Consider the following 20,376-nt stretch of genomic DNA (forward strand, 5'->3'; position numbering starts at 1 on the left):
AAATCTTTGGCTGCCCTTAACCCTCACATGGAACCCTACCCACAGCACCACCAACAATCGGCCTACGGGTTTCTGTTTTAACACCAACCTTGAATCTACCAGCCCTAAGCGGCCATTTTCCCGTATTGCTGAATGGGGCTCAGTCACTTTGTAAAGGAATTTACCAACTAAAGCAGGTACTAAACATCACAAGGCAAAAATTAAGTCATCATGCCTCAAAACAATACTAGACAACTAGTGAGAGACTTCTCTAAGTAATGACTTTCCTCCCCCCACCCCTTTTCTAGAATAAGCCTGATCCAGGATTCCACCCACAGGGATAATTATATTTACAGAAGCATCCACATTGCTTCATATGTTTCACTGCTGTGAGTTGGAGTTGCTTACAGCCTAAGGACCAATTGAGAGTAACATGATGACTGTTCAGATGAGTCCTTCTGCAAATGTTGTGTAGCATTACTTCAATCTTTTAAGCACAGAACCATCCCACCCAGGTCCTAGGCCTCCACGGTAAAAAAAAAAAAAATTACAGTCCACAATAAACACTTAAAAGAACACGAGCTGCACCAGGCCTCCTTTGCCACCCTGTACAAGCACAAGTAAATCTTGTACACATGAAGTAAATGATCATGAGCCCAGAAAGAGAAAACAGAATAAAATAAGGTAGGTCTTGTAGTACAACATTTAATTATCTCAGTTTGGAAACATTAACAGAAAGAGTAAGCCAGGAGAATTCTACTATATTACTGCTGGTGCACAACAAGAAGGAGTAGGGGAAAATGACAGTAATACCTTATTGACAGCCATCTGCAGGACTCCCAACATTACTCAATAAAACAATATGCCTCAATTAAAAACAACAACAAAAAAGCAAGTAATTGTTTCATTAAAATTCTCCACTAAAATTGATAGATACATTCCTTCCCAGAGTGAAATACATCTAAACTCTGGGGAAAAAAAAACTAAAAAGGAAAAAAAAATGTGATGGAACCAAGTTGTTCCAACAAAGAAAACCCCCATTCATACTTCCACAACTAACATGCACTGCCTCTATCACCTCTTTTTTTTTTCTCCAGAAAGTGCATTTTCTTTATCCTAGGAAATGTCACATGCTCACCCCTCCTCTCATATCTGGAGTAAGTTTTAACAAAAAAACTTAGACAGTGGGACTTACCACCGTGTTCTCTTCAATGGAGTTTCAGGCCTGTTTGGATACAGGTAGACTACAATCCCTTTTTTTAAAAAAACCTCCATTTAAAGGAAATACCATTCATTTTTGCAAGAACCCTGCCTGTGTATAAAAGCTGCCTGACTGCAGGTGGCTGGCATCCTACCAGCAGGTGGCTCATGAAACAGAGCCAAAGAAAACTCCAACACAGTGTGAGATTCCTAGGGAAAAAAAATGCTCATCTAAGTAGTACTTGATATAGTAAAGATATTACTGCCAGGAGTATCTTCAAAATACAAAGTGTTTTAAATAATAAGTATCTTGCAGGATGAAGGGAAGCCATAGTATTGCATTATTAAAATCTTTGGCACTTTGTTACCCTTGGTTCCCCTGCTGCCAAACACTGCTCTCTTCAATAAAAAAGCACAAAAGAAAAATGTGCTGACACAAACCCAGAGCACTAACTCCCTGTCACGGGTCAGGCCCAGCCGGTACCAACCAGGCCTCCGCTCGCTCACCCCCACCAACACTGGGACAAAGAGGAGAAAATCCACCCTAAGGCTCAATAATTGAGACAAGGACAGGGAGGGGGGTTTCAGGGAAAAAACAAAACAAAACAAAACAAAACAAAAAAACACAAAAAACCCCACTAATTTAATCAGGGAGAAAGAGAAAACATGGCCAGACCTCAATCCCTTCCCGCCCTCCCTTCCACATGGGCCCAAATGGCTTCACTGCCGCCTCCCCTCACGGCACGGGGGGTTCGGGGTCACTTCTTACAACATCTCCCCATACAACCCAATCTCTGTAGATCTGCTCTGTAGAGCAAATACTCCAATACTCCATTTGATGATGACAGAGGTACCAGATGGCTACATATTTGCTAAGAACTTCCTCCTATAACATTTGGCAAAGATGACTCTTCACAGGGTTACATATATTTTTCACACTTCAAAACTGTGAGAGTACAGCAAAAAAAGCTATTGTTTCCCTTTCTAGTCCAAAAAAAAAAAAATTCTTATTAGATTTTTATTACTGGATACTTCATACCTCAGCATGGGAGAAGCACTGCCTAAAGACCAGAAAACAAACGGCAGACATTACAGAAGTCCGTAAGTGATTAAACCAACTTCTGACTGCTTTAAATAAGCCCTTTGCTCTAACATTACCTCCCCCAGATCTACACAGCTATATTGGAGCTACCTAAGATAGTTCCAGCCCACCTTGTGTCCCTACACAGAAGCTCACAGCAGAAGCAGAACAGCCACAGGAGTCTTTTTGGGACAGCTGCCCAAGACCCTTTCCCCATGGACAAAGGCTTGCACTGCTTCCAGCACTCACCAATCCAGTCTGCAGCACTCACCAATGCACTCACCAATCCACCATGCTGCAGCTCCAGACACCCAGCTGTGAGCTTTCACAAATCCTTCCAAGTTTCTAACCATTAAGAGCCCAGACCTTTACTCATTAGGGCTGAGTCACACCTGACCCCACAAAATACCACATAGAATTCAGATAATCCAAAACATTAATCCAGATCTTAAAAAAAATAGAAGTTCTCAGAGTCCAGAACAACTACAAAACAATTAACCAGCACTAACCAGGCCAGATCAAATTTTACCATTCTAACCAAAACTGACAAATATTTCCAGAGCACAAAAACCTTTCTATGCTGAGACAAGGTCTTTCATTTCTATATCTAAGGCCTACCTGTGAGTGACACCGAATGATAGGAGCTTGCAGCAACACTCTTCACCTTTACATCTTCCAGGCCTACAAAAAAGTTAAGTCTCATTAAACTTGTACAGCAGGCATCATTTCATGCACAGACATAAACTGTGCATCAAACTGCATCAAACATAACAGCATGATGATGAATTTTGTAACAGAAGCATCTGCTTTTCGGCCACAGGTATTTCACCCCCTTGGGTTATAATCCTGTATGCCCTTTCTGTCCTTCAGATACATCACTACATGTTTATAATACCAAATGGCTTCATAATAAAAGGATGCTACATATCGCTCCAAATTATATTTTTGTTCTATCCACTTTCAGAAAGGAATTGCACTCCTGGATTACCTGGTACTTCACAGGGCTCCTTTGCTGTCAAGAATAGAGGGAGAGTTTTTCCTTGGTTTGCACGCTTTGCCCGAGATGCCATGCCAGTTCCCCACTGAAACACCAAACCACTCACTTGCCAGAGTAAACAGATAGAAGACATTAGAAGACATCAACCATCAACAAAATAATTTGATTCATTAATTAGTTTTTAAAAAACATTCACTTCATTTTCACTATTTCCAATTTTACTTTGAAAGACCTTTATTTTAAAAACATACTCCATAAACATATGGATAACCCTGGTGAAGTCATAAGGCAACAAACAGTTGTAGTCTCATTTATACAGGCAAGACAGTAAGATACTGAGCAACCCATCTCAGCTCTCAGAGGTCTGTATCAGAATACTACTGAGAACCCAGTAACAGAAGTCCTAATAGCACCTCAAGGACAGGCACAACTCCTTTATTATTATGAATTCATTGCACTCTCTCTGCTCTTTCCCTCTCTTCAAGCTAATTTGTGCAGCATACCAAGGGAGTAGTACTTGTCTTCTCCACAGGAGCTTTCAGAGACTTGACCTAGCCCTGAATAAAGATGTCCACTGAGCACAGAGCTCAGAAGAGCTTAAATCCCAGTATTCATACAGATACTTCCAGGCATCTCCTTTACATCGACTCCACTACTTGGAACCCACACTAAAGTTTGTGTAAAACTAAACCAAAAATAAAAGAGCATATGTAGTTTGCTGAGCCTCAATGAATAAATAAGTAGAAGCTAAAATAAACTTCATCTTCTTTCCCCCTTCTCCAAACCATTAAAACTCCATACCATTTGTTACAGAAATGATGTAAGAATGATGACATTTTTACCTGTAGCAGCAAGGGCATGTCTCAGTCCTGCAGCAACACACACCACCTTCTCCTTGAGAGACTACTCAAGGAAAAAAAAAAGAGATTTAAGTAGCTTTTTTTCATTTAGTGCCTCTAAAAGCAAAATACACCAAAGACATAAGTGGAACACTATGAAAATAGTTCTCAGTTCCAGCCTGCATATCACAATGCATAGCAACATTTTGTATCACAAAGGAAGTAAATTTAGGAAAAAAAAAAAAACAAAAAAAAAAAAAACAAACAAGTAAAAAAGCCCCAAAACAGAAGACACAAACACCACAACAAGCAAAGCAACTGGACGTACAGCTTTGTGGCAATAAATAAAAAGCCACAGTCAATATCTTAATAAGAAAAAAGGAAGGTTCTTGGCAATAGATGTATTTATGTCTTATTTTTAACTCAGTGTTCCTCAAAACTTACACTAAAACCTCTGCAGCAAATACCAGTAATAAACTATACTAAATTCCATCAAGCTGTTCAGTCTTATCAAACCTTGTGATAACAAACTATACAGCTGAGAGTAACACCTACACTACTGAAGGCTGCCCAACATGATCATGTAAAAGAACACCATACCAAGTCACACATGCATAAAATAAGTGACTGAAGTTTGCACAGGGTACTTCAATTCTGGCATTTCTCCCTTTCTGAGTACCCTGCACCTATGTTCTCTCTATTCTCACAGATGTAACACTACTTAAAATAGATGGCATCAAGTCCAAGCATTTAACAGTATACAAACCAAAGGAGAAAATACCCCACGTAGTCAGGAAGGACACATATTCAGATTAGCACTGTCAATACTACCCTTTTGCAGGCACCAAACTGGAATGATGCTCCCAGAAAACACCAAAGATACAGAAACATCAGGTGAGTTAATCCCTGTTCACAGGGGTTACCTAGGGCATCAGCTGTACTTCCTCTCCTACATTAAGAAAAGGAGAATCCAGAGTGAGCCATGAGGCTAAATTGGTTGTCTGTGAATCCTTTCTGCTCTGAAGTTTTCTTTTATTAGACAAGAGCTCTATGGAAGAGCTTCTGCAGTGTTCTCCAAACAAGAAACCACAGTATAAATTAGGGATTAATTAGAATTCCCATGAGAAATTTATCCAAGCTGTTGGGCTTATAGCCAACAACAGGAAAGCTTTTCTGATGCTACGTAAGTCTCAGTATCTACTACTACAAACATCCTAAAAAACATCAATTTGGGGCTACATTCCAAGCTCCCTACTCACATTCAGCAGTGCCTCACCTCCAAACATAACCAAAGCCTTCCATATGATTTACAGGAATAACATGAGCTATGCTCTCAGAGTCCAGCATTTACAACAGAAGATACATTGTTCTCTAACTTCCCATCCTATTTCCTTTGCAGTTGATTGTTTGGTAAATATTAGAGGTTAGCTGAGAAGCAAATCAAGGTACTTGTCAGTTTCTTTACATACAAAAGCAAAAACTTTTTTAACCTCAAAAGTAACAAAGTTCACTCTCTCCAGCCTAGTTTTCCTGCAGCTACTTACTGTATTACATTCACATTATTTTGGCAGTAACAAAGCCTTTTTTATTTAACTTTTTACAGGAAGAATAATACTACAGTACTCATCTGTGGGGAAGAAACTCTAACAGTTATAAATACACTTATATGACAAATCCTTAAAAAACAGAACTGCTACACAAGAATCACAAGAGCAACAGATCAAAAAAAATGGCATTTGGGTTTTTTCAGGGGTGAATTACTGTTGGCTCATTTTGCTGTACTTTGAGCTGTTAAGCAAAAGCTTCCAACAAAGCATAGTGAAGACACATAACCTTCAAATAGCAAAACATACACAGGATCTTGCAAACTTCAGCTGGACATAATTTGCAGTTTCACTACCATTAGTATCATTTCACATCATTTGAGCACCAGATTCATTCTATAGATATTATCAAAATACAATATGAAACACTATAGACCCCAATGAAAGAGGCTTTTTTGTTTTAAGTGTGCAACTTTTGTGCAACAAGAGCAGCAGCCTTAGCTTCACATTTCTGGATCAACAACTATCTTTGGTCCTTTAGTTTGTAAGACTACTGTAAGAGACTCTATAAAAATAGCTGAAGAGCCTGGCTCAAAGCCCACTGAGGTCAGAAGAACTTAGTAAGTTGCTGGAATCAATATAAAGGACAGAGGCCTGAAGCACAATTCCTTTTAAATCTTTACCTCAATCTTTTGTGGAATCAAGCATGGATTTGATATTTGAGGAACTCCTAATTGTCCAAAAGAGTTGGACCCACAGGACAGAACTTGGCCAGATTCTGCAAAATGAAGAGTTAAAGCCTGATCAGTAAACCTGTAAGCAAAGACAAAGCACTGCAACATTCTAACAAGCAAAGTCCCCCAGCTAAGCAACTCAAATAAATGTTCACTAACGATCTGAAATTCACTGAGATACATGAAACATGGATCAATTTTGTTTGCAGGGAGAGTAGCTTAAAATCTGTGAGTGCAAAAGTCATGTGGAACTTTCAGCGTGTTCTCTACATCAAGGTATTTCTTCAACTCTTACAGATGCAGATTTACCTGCTAATATGATTGTAAAATCCCAGCCACAAGCAACTTGTTTCACACAAAAGCTGGACAGGGCAGTGCACAAAGTAAAATTCAGCACATCCTCCATATGATTCAGTCCCAACTGCCCATCTTTGTTATTACCACATACAAAGAGTTCTCCTGCACCTAGGAGAAGAAATAAAACAAACCAAATAATTACGTTCCACTTCAGAGACTGAAAATATAAGCATACATGTCATGAGAGCCTGTGACAAGTAATGACACTGATTACATTCCATTTTAGACACTACAATCAAGCAAAAAGAAAGAGAAACAGTTATTTGTGATGTACCAGAAACACCTCTGAGCACAGATAAAGATGGATGGGGCTTGTTAAAGGAGGCAATCCATATGCTCAGGCACCTCTCACCAAGATCCATGTTGAGGTTTTACAACTTATTCAAATGTCTGTGTCCCTTCTTTCCCACAATTATCTATGGCATACAGCAGAACCTTTCAAAGACCTGATGTTACCTTCTGCTCCTCACCAGAAAACTTGTAGACTGAATAATCTCCCACTCTCTACACAAAAAACTGACTGCTTTGCCTAAAGACCTGTTATAAGAAACACATTAAGAAAGTCCTCACATTGCCATAAAGAAACCACAGAACAAAAGCAAAATATGAATTCCCCAATTTTCCCCAAATATTAAGGTAATTGGCATGGGAGAAACCTGGTTTGCAACTAAGATCTGGTACGTGTTCAGAAACAGAAGTAGCAGATAGGTGGCAGCACCAGATCAACAGGGTAAAAAAAAACCAAACAACTGTTAAGCAATCCTACTCCTTCCAAGTGCATTTTTACCAGTGATAACTGCAGAATGTCCTCCTCCTCCAGTAATGCTTTTGAGGTCTTGACATTTGCAGGAAACATCTTTCAGTGGCTGAGGTACCAGCACATCCTCTTTATGACCAAGACCAAGTTGTCCATAGCTGTTTGAACCCTTCAAATACACAGAGAACACATTTTTCTAAAGTTTATTTTAAAAAAAAAAAAAAAAAAAAAAAAAGAGAGAGAGAGAGAGATACACATATGTTCCTAAGAGTAAACAAACAAGCTTGTTGGGGACATGTCACAGGTTAGCCTGCAATTAATTGCTACTGAAAATCTCCCAGAAACTTCATTCTTACTGCTGCCACACAAGACCCACACAATTACAGACCAGGACTGCCCTAAATTTGCTGTCATTAAGGTATACTGGAATATATCTGGCAAGCTAATGGTTACTAAGGAGGAAAGCCTCATTATCAGGATGATTACCACCTATCTAACTACAATGCTAACAATTCCCTCTCATTACTAAGATCTTACTCATATTAATGTTTTCTGGTTTTTTGTTCTTCAAAACAGTATCAGAACAAGATGCTACCTTTTATTTGAACCTAAACAAGTATCCTTATCTTTCAACAGCTAAGCCTTTACAACTTAAAAGTGGTCAAAACAAAACTACACCAATTATAATTACAATTAAGTACAAAATTATAGCCACTAAACCAATCACAGACAGCAACCACTGACAAGTGGTAAGATGTTAGGGAATGTCTTTGCCCGTTTCAGCTCTGCTAAATGTCCAACAGTTTGAAGAACAACCAAGGTAAATTCAGTACTTCCCAGCACACCACACTGCAGAAATACCAACACAACCCCCAAGCTGGTGACCCCCAGGGGGACTTCCCATACCCCCCCTGTGCTCCCCCTGCCTACTGCTGTCTGCTTGCCTGTCCCCACAGCAGAGCATCTTAAGAGGATGCATTTAGCAATAAATATTTTGTACCTAGTGAAAAAACAACATTTCAGACAAAACCATCAAGCCGCTCGCCTCATCCCGTAGTTAACAGGTGGACAAGATGACAGGATTGCAGTTCAACAGGCAGATGAAGCTGTTGTCTCACAGTCACTACTACTGGCAGACAGTTTTAGAACGTGTTACTACTTCACAGAAATAATTCCTTTCAGAAGGCTTGTAACGAGCTCTCATTTTAACCCGTAATTTGCAATGACTTTTCAAGCCTAGAACAGGCAAGCTGAGATAAGGTGCAGAAAGACAACAGGTGCGTGGGGGACTGCAGGGCGCACCCAAGTGTCTGTCGTGCCACTAACACACCTTTCCTCGTCTACCCTTCCACGACTGAGGGGTTATTACCCAACTGCGACTACCGCAGAGCCAAAGCGAGCTAACAAAGAGAGAAACCCATCTTGCGGTGCTTAGACTCCTTTTTATTTCTTAGAAGAGCGCAGGATTTCACCTCAATCCACGTACCCGAAGCGAAAGGAACCTCCCCCACTCTGCACGCCCCGGCAGCAGCAGCACGGGCAGCAGCACCGGCAGCGGCAGTACCCGCGGCAGCAGCCCAGCAAGGCACCCCGGAACCCGGGCAACCTCTCCCGCTGCCGAGAGATGAGTAACGCCACGGACACGCAAGGACACGGCGCAGCTCGACCCTCGGGGCCGACCCTCGTCGGGAGAAGCCCCGAGGCTGCACGACGCCTTCTGCCGCTCGGCTGAAACCTCCCCCGCCGCGCCGAGCTCCGCTTACCCAAGCCAAGAGCACCGCCCCCATGGCTCCAGCGCCCCGCACCCTTCCCACCGCGCCGCAGGCCGGGGAGGAAGAGGCGGGCCCGGGGCGGGCTGTGCCACGGCCCCGCCTCACACCGGACCCACGCTCCACGGGCGGGAGATCCGTGTGTGGGGCTGCGGACCAGCGCTCCTTAGCGCTGTCATGGGTCCGCCCGACGAGTTCCCTGTCAGGGTTGGGAAGGGGGGGGGGCACGGTGGGAGCTTCTCAAAGCCCTGAGGAGCTCTTGGGGGTGGCTGTGTCGAGCGGGTGCCCTCCTGCTGCACATCTCCGCCCCGGACATCCCGTGCTCCACCGGCGGACTCCGGATCCGGCTGCTGCTTTCACGGAAAATTCCCCAAAACCCACGCAGCCCCACGGATGGCGGGACAGCACCCGCCGGGGCCTCCGACACTCGCCCTGAACACAGGCGCTTCAACGGGAAAAAAGCCTTTAAAAAATACGTATGAAGGGAAAACAAGTCAAATAGACGCAGTGTCAAATGGAATCGCGTTACACGCGTGGAGTATTTGAACGGCAGTATTAAATAGGTAAAACAGTCAGAAGTGAGTGCTTTGTGTTTATTGCTACAGTGATGAAGTAAAGAGGGGTTTGCTGCTAATAATTACCACATTGTATATTTCATTGACGTTTAAAGCCTCCACAATAGCTTAAAAAATTTAAATTACTGTTCTACAGAGTCAGGTTTGGTTGTGTGAAACCAGACATACACATTGTTAATGCCATGGAAATACATCTTCACATCTTCTCTATTCTACTCTTTAGCAGTTTACCTTTTTTTTTTTTTTTTTTCTAAAGTAATTCAATCGGGAAAAAGGTAAATTGTTTTTCTTCAAGGGAAGTTCTTCCCTCGATAGCAATCTCATAAAATAAACAGAATTAGGAATTCATGCAACAGCTCTGTGTATCTGCCTTTTACTAGAAGCATGACAAACACCACATTTGAAATTCTCTGGGATAAGAATGATCCCTTCATGCAAACCTGCAGCTCTTTTGTCTCCTGATGCCTGCAGCATAATCATTTAAGGTAACTTTGTAGTGCAGACCTAGAAGCACTGATTACTAGAGCTTCTACAATATGAAGCCTGCAACGCTTTAAAATGAGTAGCACAGACTACTACAGTCAGAAGCTGACCTTTCACTGTGAATTATACCACTGTTGCCTTACAAGCCACCTGAGCATCTGCAGCATCTGATCCCAGCCCTGATCCACAGACCACACTTTTGCTCCATTCTAGCAATTTCTCTAATCCCCCACTAGCTTCTCAAAGGCAACTCCAGGCCTTTTTTTATCCAAGGGGAATACATTCTGTAATATACTTTACACAGACAAAGGAGATAAAGTGATTATCCTTATGGGCCATTCCCTCTTCCATTGGCAAAGGAGAGAGCTCTGCATACAACACATTACACGCCTAGAAAGAAATCAGTAGGGAAAACAATAGAACTGGTGAGTGCACCACACTGCTGACAAGGGTGGGTATTAAACTTCCAGCTGCTTGCCCATCTTGCTGAGGGCATCACTGACAATGTCCAGCTCATGCCGTAGCTCGTTCACCACGCTGGCAATGCTCTTCATGTCTTTCAGGATCTGCACACTTTGAGTGTATGGATTGTACTTCACACCAAATGGACGCTTGATGGTTTTTGCAAACTCCCTATTCAAGTAAAAAAAAACAAACAGAAGGACTTGTAAACAAAACATAAATGTATCCTCTGTATGTAGTCAGTATCAGTAAATATTTTTCTAAACTACTTGCTTCCTTAAAAATAGCTGGTTTTACACAGTTCATCATCTTTCCCACCCAGTACACAGAAGACCAAGTAAATTCTAATCTGTTTTCCATCTCCATAAAAGATAATTATAAAATTCTTATAAGAATTGTAAGGGCTTGGTGTTGCCACTGAGACCCATGAAATTAAACATGGTTTTATAAAACAGGGGAAAAGAAACCTGTACCTCATTTTATCCTTTGCTTCTTCAAAACTTTCGGAAACAAAGTAAACCTCCTGGAAAGTTGTAATGAGGCATTCTTGCTTGCAGGTGACCTTTGGATCAAAAGCCTTAACTCTGGCACTGCCAGAGAGCGAGTGCTGGTAATATAACATTATCATGGGTCAGAGGAACATCACCACCCAAATAATCCATGAGAAAGATGACATGAGGTAGAGTGAAATTAAAAAAAAAAAAATTATGTTAGAGCATATTTAGGGTACTGTTTCCTAAAATTTTTATCTGCAGGTGAATGGTGGTTGAAGCTAAACAAACAGAATATCTCTGAACAGTCATATTCTGCCACTCTGGATCCAAAAAAATGGATTTCTCAGATACAAGGCTTGTGTGTAAACAAGACCAATATTTTCAGATTCCTGCTAAACCAGCAGATGCTTATTATGAAAATAGTTTCTTGGAACCTAATGCTAAGAAATCTAACACTTCCTGCAAAAGATCTGGGAGCTTTTGCATATATCCATGCATATATGGATATGCATATGGATATCTCAGCATATATCCAAAAGCAGACTGTCCAGAATTTCCTTCAAGCCCAGTAGTATCCAGGAGTTTTCAAAAGAAAGATTTTTGAATTATACTTCATCAAAAAAACCAGGGCAAAACAGTGACAATAATAATCAGGTACAAACAAAGAAAATAGGTACATAAGCAGTAGATATTCTTACCTGGAGCTCACTAATTGAAGAGAGCAAGCCAGCCCCATAAACTCGTAGCTGTCCCTCTTGCTTGCACAAGCCAAATTCTATGGTGAAGAAGTAGCACTGAAACAGAGAAGGGAATCAAATCATTCAGCCTTCAACAAAGATGCTCTGGTGTACTAGATGGGGACATTTTTATTTGTAGGGAGTGTCAGAGTTGCAAATACCAGACAGTCATCACTTGGCTGTCCTTGTCAAATAGGAAAGGAGGAAGAGGATGTCAAAGAGGAAGGATGCCCAAGTGGAAAGGTGAAGAACCATGGCATTGTGTGTTTCTCATAAGAAAGATTTATATTATAGATCACTCAGCTAGGCTAGAAGCTGTTAACATCAGTAAGAACATTGAGATTTAAATGTTTTGAAAAATATTGTCATGCTTTGACAGCTTCAGCTTAAAAAAAACACTGGCTGTGAGTGAAAACATCAGTCCACTACAGTTTGTTTCTCGTTTGCTTAGTGGCCTGTAAAACTGAAGATGTTTAGTTTGCTGGATTTCATAATTTCTGCAGGTCCCTCTAGGAATGAACATTTTTCATAGATGTCTTAGTTGTGCTCCCACTTAGTTCTGCTCTCTTCTACCACTGAAGGTAGTAGAAATGTTACCACCAGATACACTAGGCTGGTGGTGAGGAAATAAACAGCAAACCAGTTCTTTCATAACTGGCATAAACAATTTTTCACCTAAATTTAATTTTCATCTTAAAATTAGTTTTGCCAAAGAATAAAAAAATTGATATCTGAGAAATAAGATTAGTTTATATTATTTGAATTTCTTTGCTGAAAAGTAATTCTAGTGCTCACCACATTAAATGAAAACACCATATAATTTCAGTTCATTCTAAGCATGAAAGAAATGGATTACTTTTAAAATCATTGTATCATGTTCCCAGAAGTAAAAAGACTTTGTTTGGAAAAAAGAAATCATAGAATTTCAGCCTGGAAGAAGTGATCTACCACCAGAAGCTGCATGCTTACTTGATAACAAAGTGAAGAAAAATGCCAATTGTATCAAGTTTAAAATGTAATTTTTTCCTTTGCCAAAATCCAAAAACCAGTGAAACAAACACATAGGTCTAGCAGCTGTTATGGATAATGTTGATACAAAGCTCCAAAGTTATTTGATGGAGAGGGAGCAGTCTAATAAAGCTTTCAATGGGATCACCAGGCACTGAAAGACTCACTGTTGCCAGCTTTTGGACAGCCTCATCTGATGCCCCAAGTGATGCAAGACCAATTTCCTGGGAGAACTGAGCAAAACTGGGTTCAGCCAAAAGAGGGACATGGCCTAGGAGCTCATGGCAGGTATCACTGGAAAAAAAAGAGGAAAGCTCATGGTCTGGCTTTGTACTAGAGTGAAAAAGCAGCACCACTTGAACAGACATGATGTCTTTCTTATTTTAAAGTATTTAATATCTAAAAGACAGAAGAGTGTCAATCATGTTTAGCTGAAAGCAACTGAGCAGGTCATAGCAGCTCTACATAAGTACATAAACTCAGATGTTCAAATGAAGCTAAGATCCAAGCTCCACAATTATGATGCAATTGAATGTTTAACTCTGCACACAGTGACATCAGTAAGAGCGCTCTGATAATATGCTGTACTTCTGAAAATCCTGCACTTATGAAGGTGGCCCTTGAGAATACTAAAACTTCATTACATTCAGCACAAAAATTGAGTTTTCAGCACCTTAAAAGTTAAATTTTCTTACTGGTGTTCTTGAACAGCCTTTTAACAGCTTTTATCTGGGCTGTGAGAGTCCAAACTTTCTTACTCAAATTCTACCCCAAGATTAAATGACTCACGGCTCTGGTGTATAGAGAGGGTCCGAGCTGTGTCTGACATATTGAGTGCAGTGAAAAACTCTGAAGGCTAAGCCTGCCAAGAAGTCTCTGGGAGATAAATATCCAGCAACAGGGCGGATGGTAAAACCTGTGCGCTCTGAAAAGGAATGGAGAGGTTGTACATTAGTTCAAATGTGGTAAAAGCCAGAGCACTATCTTGGCTCCAGAGCATGTGGGAAAATTAGGCATGATTAGAAAAATCAGGCATAAGCTGGAGAATGACCAACATCTCCTAAAAATGTCCCTGCCTCTGCATAGCTGGACTTCCTATCATTTCATGCCTAATGGTAACACAATGCATTAGTGTTACCTAATTGTAACCTTCCTTCCTACCTCTTGAGCCAATTGTACCCGTCTCTTCAGGGGTATCATTGTCCCTCAAATGTCACTGTTTGTATAAATTCAAGACACAATTAAAGACAAAACACAAATGTTTTCTGTTATATTAGTCCTCTTAAAGGACTAGGATGAATGTAAGCAAAAGTGACAAGGGGTGTTTTCTTCTGCCCACAAAACTGTAGTGGGGTTTGAAATGGACCCGCGTTTCTTTCTGTGAAAGGAAATTAGCACATTACCTTTCAGGAAGCGGGACACATCTTCCAGCTGGGGGATATTGTCCTCCCTGTACCCACAGTATTTGGTGAGCAAGGGCAAGTTTTTAAGGTACTCCCTGCAGGCATGTGTTGGATAAAGTTTGTTAAGCTCTCGGTACACAGTCCCCCAGGTCTTGATCTCCTCCTCAGTGAATTCAATCTTGGGAATTGGGTCACCACTAGAAAGAGAAGAGGAAGAAAGGACATTCCTTGGTAAGTGGATAATAACAAATGACTCAGTTACTTACTACTAGTTTGACATCTATATGGCTGTGACACCTGGTCAGGGTACATTAGGCACTGTCAACTACACAGTGAGACCTGGTCTATGCCCAGGACAGTTTATAATCTTGCTCTCTTTTTCCCCTAACTCAGCTGACATGAACCTTTGCATTGACCTCACTGGAGCCTGAAAGCTTCAATTCTGTAAACAGTTTCTTAGGAGTTCAATGAAGAGAGTACCATTTAAAATACCTGCAGCTTCAGGAGCTGAGAACACATCCTTTTCCCTGAAATTATTTCCCATTACCATTTTGATTTGTTTTAGGAAAAAAGATAATTTCCTAAGTTAACAACACATTATGTGGAAGCAACTGAATATACACATTAGGTGAAAATCATAGTTCTGTGCAAAGGAGACAATCACCTGTCTGAACCTGTTGCAGTCCATCTCTCCTATTTAGCCCTTAGGATCTTGATTGAAGTGGATTATAGCATGGGTGTCACCTAAAGCCCACTGAAATCAATGGGAGTGCTACCCTGATCTTCCCCTGCCAGCCAGGTAACCAGCATGGCAGGTGCTTCCTAAGGGAATGTTTGTTAACAGCACATTATCAGAAACCAGCTGTGTGCTGTGCTAACCAGCTGCATTAACACACAGTGCCATAGAGCTCTAGATACCCATCATTTCTAGGCCATTTTCAACTGAGCAACTTGGTATCTCCATTCAAGCAGGCAACAGCAACAAGAAAATCATACTCAGAAAGAATTTTCAGCACTGGGCTATGAAACTCCTACTGCTTTTAGAGCTCGCTCCCCCAGGCAGCATCTCTTCAAGTTTCTTTTCACAGAAAAACTCTTATCTACACATCACATGCAGTAGCTTTTACCAGGAAAGAAAACTCAAGAGCCTGCACTAAGCAGTAATTGGGCTATATATTGGGTTTTGTCTCCCTTCCCTCTCCTTTGCACAGGAAATCTATCTGCCTGGTCAAGTCAGTAAAACTGGCACAGACAGCTGTAAAATGTGCATTGTTCACTCCCTGCCTTTGCTGCACCCATTTCCAGAGACGCAGGGAGGGATCACAGAGTCCAAACACACCACGCTGCAGGAAGCCCATGCTGGCATCAGGGCCCAGCAGAGGACCAGCACTGTCAAGGGTGCCTGCAGCCACAAGCTGATCCTCAGAGTGATCAGAGGCTCAGGGGGATGGAAGATGGCCTAGATCCATCTTTTAGGCTTGTCTTACAGCTCCCTTCATTTTACCCCCTTCCAGCTCAGATTCTAAAGCCTATGTCTTGGTGAGACCCGAGTCCAGGGAAAGAGCTCCTGCCAGCCCACTCTGTTATTTCTAGGCACCCACAAGACTTATTCTGGAAGAAGCTGAGCTTACTGTTTGTAGTTCATAGCCAGATCTGCAAAATACTTTCGCCTCTTCCGATAAACATTGTCTTTGAAGCCCTGGTGAGAGGAAAAAGGAAAACAAAGTTAAACAAGCTTTCAAACTCTAGTAAATAGATTTATTTAAAACAATAATAAATTAATTTAAAACAAGGCACTTGAAAAAATTTGTATTGAAAATACAAAAGTGCACTATCCAAGAAAGAGAGGACAGGGCAGGGCATAGCTCATGGTCTACACATCACAGCTGTAGTCTGAAAAGTTTAATAACTATGAACTAAGAAAATACTCCAAAGTAAGGATTGAAGATTTTATGCATGCAACTATGTATTCAGCAGACAAGGATTCATTTTAGTCAGATCAGTATTTATACAAATTTCTTTACTTGCTTAACTATTCTAAATTACAGAATAAATTGCCTGTTTGCACTGCCCCAGTATCAAGTTGTTTGTTCCATATAAGTAAGTAGGAAAGAAAGAAAGCCTTCCTCAAAACAGCTTATTTGTGGTTTGGTGTTTTTTTTTTAATTTGTATGTGACCACTCAGGACCCAGACCTGGAGCTCTCACATGAGTAAGTGTTGCAGAAAGGCACAGGAGCTGAAGCCAGTGACAGCCTTGCCTGAACTAGGAAAAAAAGACATGAAACCCCCAAAAGAAAGTGCTCAAACCCACAGAGGCGCCGTTGAGAGGAAGGAGAGGGAGGAGGAAAAGCTGCAATTTTTTTTTTAGTTTTCACAAAGGATTGGGCGTAAGGAAGGAAAATACTTACTGGGTGGTCAGCATCCAAATCAGACCCATACATCAGCACTCGGTTTGCACACTTATCCAAATCTGAGATCTTCTTTGGAAACCAGGGAACTTTCTCCATGTCTAGGGAACACATGGAATCCACAAAGTTATTAATAACACTGAGCATGCTAAGGGAGGAAACGCCACATTCAAGTACAGCTATGGCGGTTACAAGCAAAATCTATAAATTAAAAGGGTCATGAATAAGACAGGGAGCTCACTGCCTATCTGGCACCAGCCTACAGCTCACACTTCCTCCTCTGTCACTACCACAGTCTGCCTACAGAGCACAGCCAGCTCCAAAGTGTCCAGGGGAGGATACAGTTCCTATGGGGTTTCTGTGGCCCTTTGCTGTTACTGCTGAGTAGAACCTAGAGGCTGCCACAAAGCCAAGGCTTCCTCATACACACTGCTGTCTGAAGCTTCTAGGGTACAAAGTGTGCACAGGAGCAGAAAACTGATTTGTCTGTGGTCCCTGTGCAGAGTGCCAGCAGGTTTGAGTCCACCCATCCTGCTTTACTGGGAAATAAATGTTGCTAGGTGGTCATGTACCCCAGAACACCCAGCTTTGCCAAGGGGGTTGTGGGGAGCAGAGGAAGAGCAGGAGGCACTGCAGCCTTAGAACATCATTACAGTCAGTACAGTCTTGCTACTCACTTTTTTTTTTCTTTTAGCCTGAGAGAGTTTATAACCAACCTCTTAGTACAGCAGTTAAGACACTGTTCTTCTGCCCTGATGCTCTTCAGTTTTCTTTGGAAGGGCAGGGAGATTGTTTAGATTGAAATGCCTCTTACTTAGGGCTAAAGTAAGCCATTTTTATCCAAGAGACACAGACCTCACCTTCCCCTGGCTATCAGCCTGTGCCAAGCACAGGGGGCAAGAAATACACAAGGACTCACTTATGGCTGCCCTGAACTTTAAGCATCTCTTTAACAAGAAGCAATAGTAAACAGCATGTGAAGAATCCTAAAGCTAAAAGGAACCTCTTTCACACTGGTATAAGTAACTACTTTTGATGAAAAGTGGTAGAGAAAAAAAAAAATCAAGAGCTACATAAGGAAAATGCAGAATCCTTCTCCCACTCTCACCAGTGTCTGAACTGAACAGTCAGTGTTTTACCTCTGTCATCCTGCTCTAGAGGCCATAGCCAAGCCCTCACACCAGTGTGTGTCAGCCTGGGTGTGTGCAGGGACTCCCAGCAATGCCTGCTGTGCTGAGAAGGGCCAGGAGCACCTGCAGCAGACATGCAACTTGCTGCATCCTGAAACAGCCTGCAGGCAGTGCAGCCCTGCTCACATCCACCAGACTATGCCCTTTAACAACAAAAAAGCATAAACCTGGTAGCTACTGAATGAAAACACTACACAAATGCAGATGTGGACACCAGAGGAAGATTTCAAACCAACACATCAGGAAATGGATTTTCACCAGAACTGCCTTTTGGACTTACCATCATCCTGCACACTGAAATGCTCTGTTGGGTTCATAGAGACAACACTGACATGGGATTTCAGGAGCTGGAAGATCTCATTCAGTTGTTCCCTGTTAGTGTCACAATCCACAAAGACCTCAAACTCAGAATTTCGTCTTTTGGACTTCCGTGACTCAATGTGTACCAGATTTACATGCTTCTCCTGTTTGTAAGAAGTAAGGTTTTCAAAGAGGTTAACTAAAAACGATTGACTAAAACCAACTGACTTGAAAACTACAGTTTCTTTTTCAACCAAGTACTCTTCTGCCATGGAATATTCACCACCTTTGTGAAGTTATTTTAATTATCTGGATCTCATTATAGCAGTTTGCTTATTGGAGGAGGGGAAAAAAAAAAGAGAACCTGTGTTCTTTCAATTTCATTTGCATTCAGGGAGCAGAAATACGAGGTCAGGAGGTTTTTTAATTCATACACCTTTTCCTTTCATCCCTGCCATAGGAAGATGATTAGCAACTGGAAATTCACCAAAATGCCAATCAAGTCACCAAATAATTATCTCACAAGCAAGCAAGGGATTTAAAAGCAGTAGGTTGCAGGGCATAAATTTCACTCTCATTTGAAAGATTATTTAATCATATGTCTTACATCAGGAACACAGAGAGAAAATCCCAGGTTAAGACACTCAGGGCCAGATGACAGAGCCCAGTGTAACTACACATAATCCTTGCACTACACCTGCTCAGCAGTCAGAGAGCTGCAACTGCAGTTCCTCTGTCACCCTCAGTCCAGCCAGCCAGGGTGACAAATGCAGTGGGTTCAACCCAACATGGGTCAGCACCCCCAGTGTCTATCTGGCATCAGCAGGAGTTTCAGACCCACCTCTTGTATGGAGCAGAAACAATGAGACAGTTCTCTTCATGAGGGGGAAAAGACAAAACTCTCCCAGGTCTTTAGCTAGTGCAGAAGATCCATTTTGTGAACGTTTTAGCCAGTTAGCATCTAATTTCTGAGGCATAAATTTGACTTATTTTGGATAACTTTGGGTGCAAAATGGAAGCCAGGTGAGTGAGCCACTTCCTTAAGAAGTGGAGGTAATTTACTCCTGTGGGTTCCAAAACAATCCTTACAGTTTGAATTACAATCCCTACAATGTGATTATTACATACCTGAAAGAGTTTTAATGCTTTTACAAGTCCTCCAACTTCATTCTTTAAGGAAAAAATTATGGCTGTTCTTCCTCTTTCGGATTCATTGTCTTCATTCTCTTTATTATCTTCAATCATCATGTAATTTGACTTATTTAACTAAATGCAAACAAACAAAAGGGGGTTTTTGTAATGGCTGGTAGTGCAAAAAGTGTAAAGCCTTACATTTCAGTTTTTCTTTGGGTAATACTGTGACTGATCAACTATAAAAAGAAAGTGCCAATTAAATCACTAGGCAGTAACAGGCATAATGTTAGGCACACACAGAATCTTTTAGAGCTGAGGATGAAATATTGAGATTTTTTTTTTCATTTCAATGGTTTCATAGACATTTTCAGCCATTCTCTAGGATGCAGGAAATGTTTTCAAAGTATAGTTTAAATTAGTAGTGGTATAGAAGGAGAGGATTGGGGAGAACCTATAAAGCATCAGCAGAAATCACAAGAACAGCTCCGTATTTCCAGCTATAACAGCTAAGTTTAAAAAGAGAAGCATAGAATTGTTTTGGCTGGAAAAGACTTAAGATCATTGAATCCAACTGTTAAAAAAAAAATAATAAATCATAAACACCACCACCACCACCCAGATTTTCCCTAATCTTTTATTAAAGTCTTCTCATTTACTTTTCAGATTAAGAAGGTAATCTGCCTAACAAAATAATTAAATTAGTTTAATTTTAAATGCAGTGGTTTACAACAAGGCAGGTATATGTTGCTGCTCTAAAAGAAGTTTCAAGCCCACGATGCTCATGGAGACACCAGGCTTTCTGACTGGGTCCTCACCTCCAACAAGCTGCCCATACATGATGACCTGGATGACTGTGTCAGCCCATCACACTGGTTCTGATCCAGCAAAGCCCCTTGAGTACAGACATCAAATTCTCTGCTGAAA

The 20,376-nt window shown here is 41.3% G+C and overlaps 2 protein-coding genes across 2 annotated transcripts in view; both read right to left on the reverse strand.

Annotated features, from left to right (window-relative positions):
- The window catches only part of SERGEF (secretion regulating guanine nucleotide exchange factor), a 139,035-nt gene extending 129,712 nt beyond the window's left edge, over positions 1 to 9,323 (reverse strand). The window contains exons 1-7 of the mRNA XM_030451437.1: positions 9,252 to 9,323; positions 7,519 to 7,657; positions 6,684 to 6,839; positions 6,324 to 6,418; positions 4,100 to 4,160; positions 3,249 to 3,362; positions 2,879 to 2,941 (exon numbers count right to left, since the gene is read on the reverse strand). Coding sequence (XP_030307297.1) covers positions 2,879 to 2,941; positions 3,249 to 3,362; positions 4,100 to 4,160; positions 6,324 to 6,418; positions 6,684 to 6,839; positions 7,519 to 7,657; positions 9,252 to 9,275 — 652 coding nt within the window. The 5' untranslated portion in view covers positions 9,276 to 9,323. The remainder of the gene's footprint in view (positions 1 to 2,878; positions 2,942 to 3,248; positions 3,363 to 4,099; positions 4,161 to 6,323; positions 6,419 to 6,683; positions 6,840 to 7,518; positions 7,658 to 9,251) is intronic.
- Positions 9,324 to 10,773: 1,450 nt separating this feature from the next.
- On the reverse strand, positions 10,774 to 19,578 carry TPH1 (tryptophan hydroxylase 1). The gene is made up of 10 exons (XM_030451279.1): positions 19,447 to 19,578; positions 18,299 to 18,482; positions 16,829 to 16,929; positions 16,051 to 16,118; positions 14,420 to 14,616; positions 13,806 to 13,941; positions 13,184 to 13,310; positions 11,970 to 12,065; positions 11,251 to 11,384; positions 10,774 to 10,948 (listed from the first exon to the last, which is right to left on the reverse strand). The coding sequence occupies exons 1-10, from the start codon at positions 19,564 to 19,566 to the stop codon at positions 10,774 to 10,776; spliced, it is 1,338 nt and encodes a 445-aa protein (XP_030307139.1). The 5' UTR covers positions 19,567 to 19,578.
- Positions 19,579 to 20,376: the final 798 nt, after the last annotated feature.

The sequence above is a fragment of the Calypte anna genome, chromosome 5 (assembly GCF_003957555.1).
Source record: "Calypte anna isolate BGI_N300 chromosome 5, bCalAnn1_v1.p, whole genome shotgun sequence".
Classification (NCBI taxonomy): Eukaryota; Metazoa; Chordata; class Aves; order Apodiformes; family Trochilidae; genus Calypte; species Calypte anna.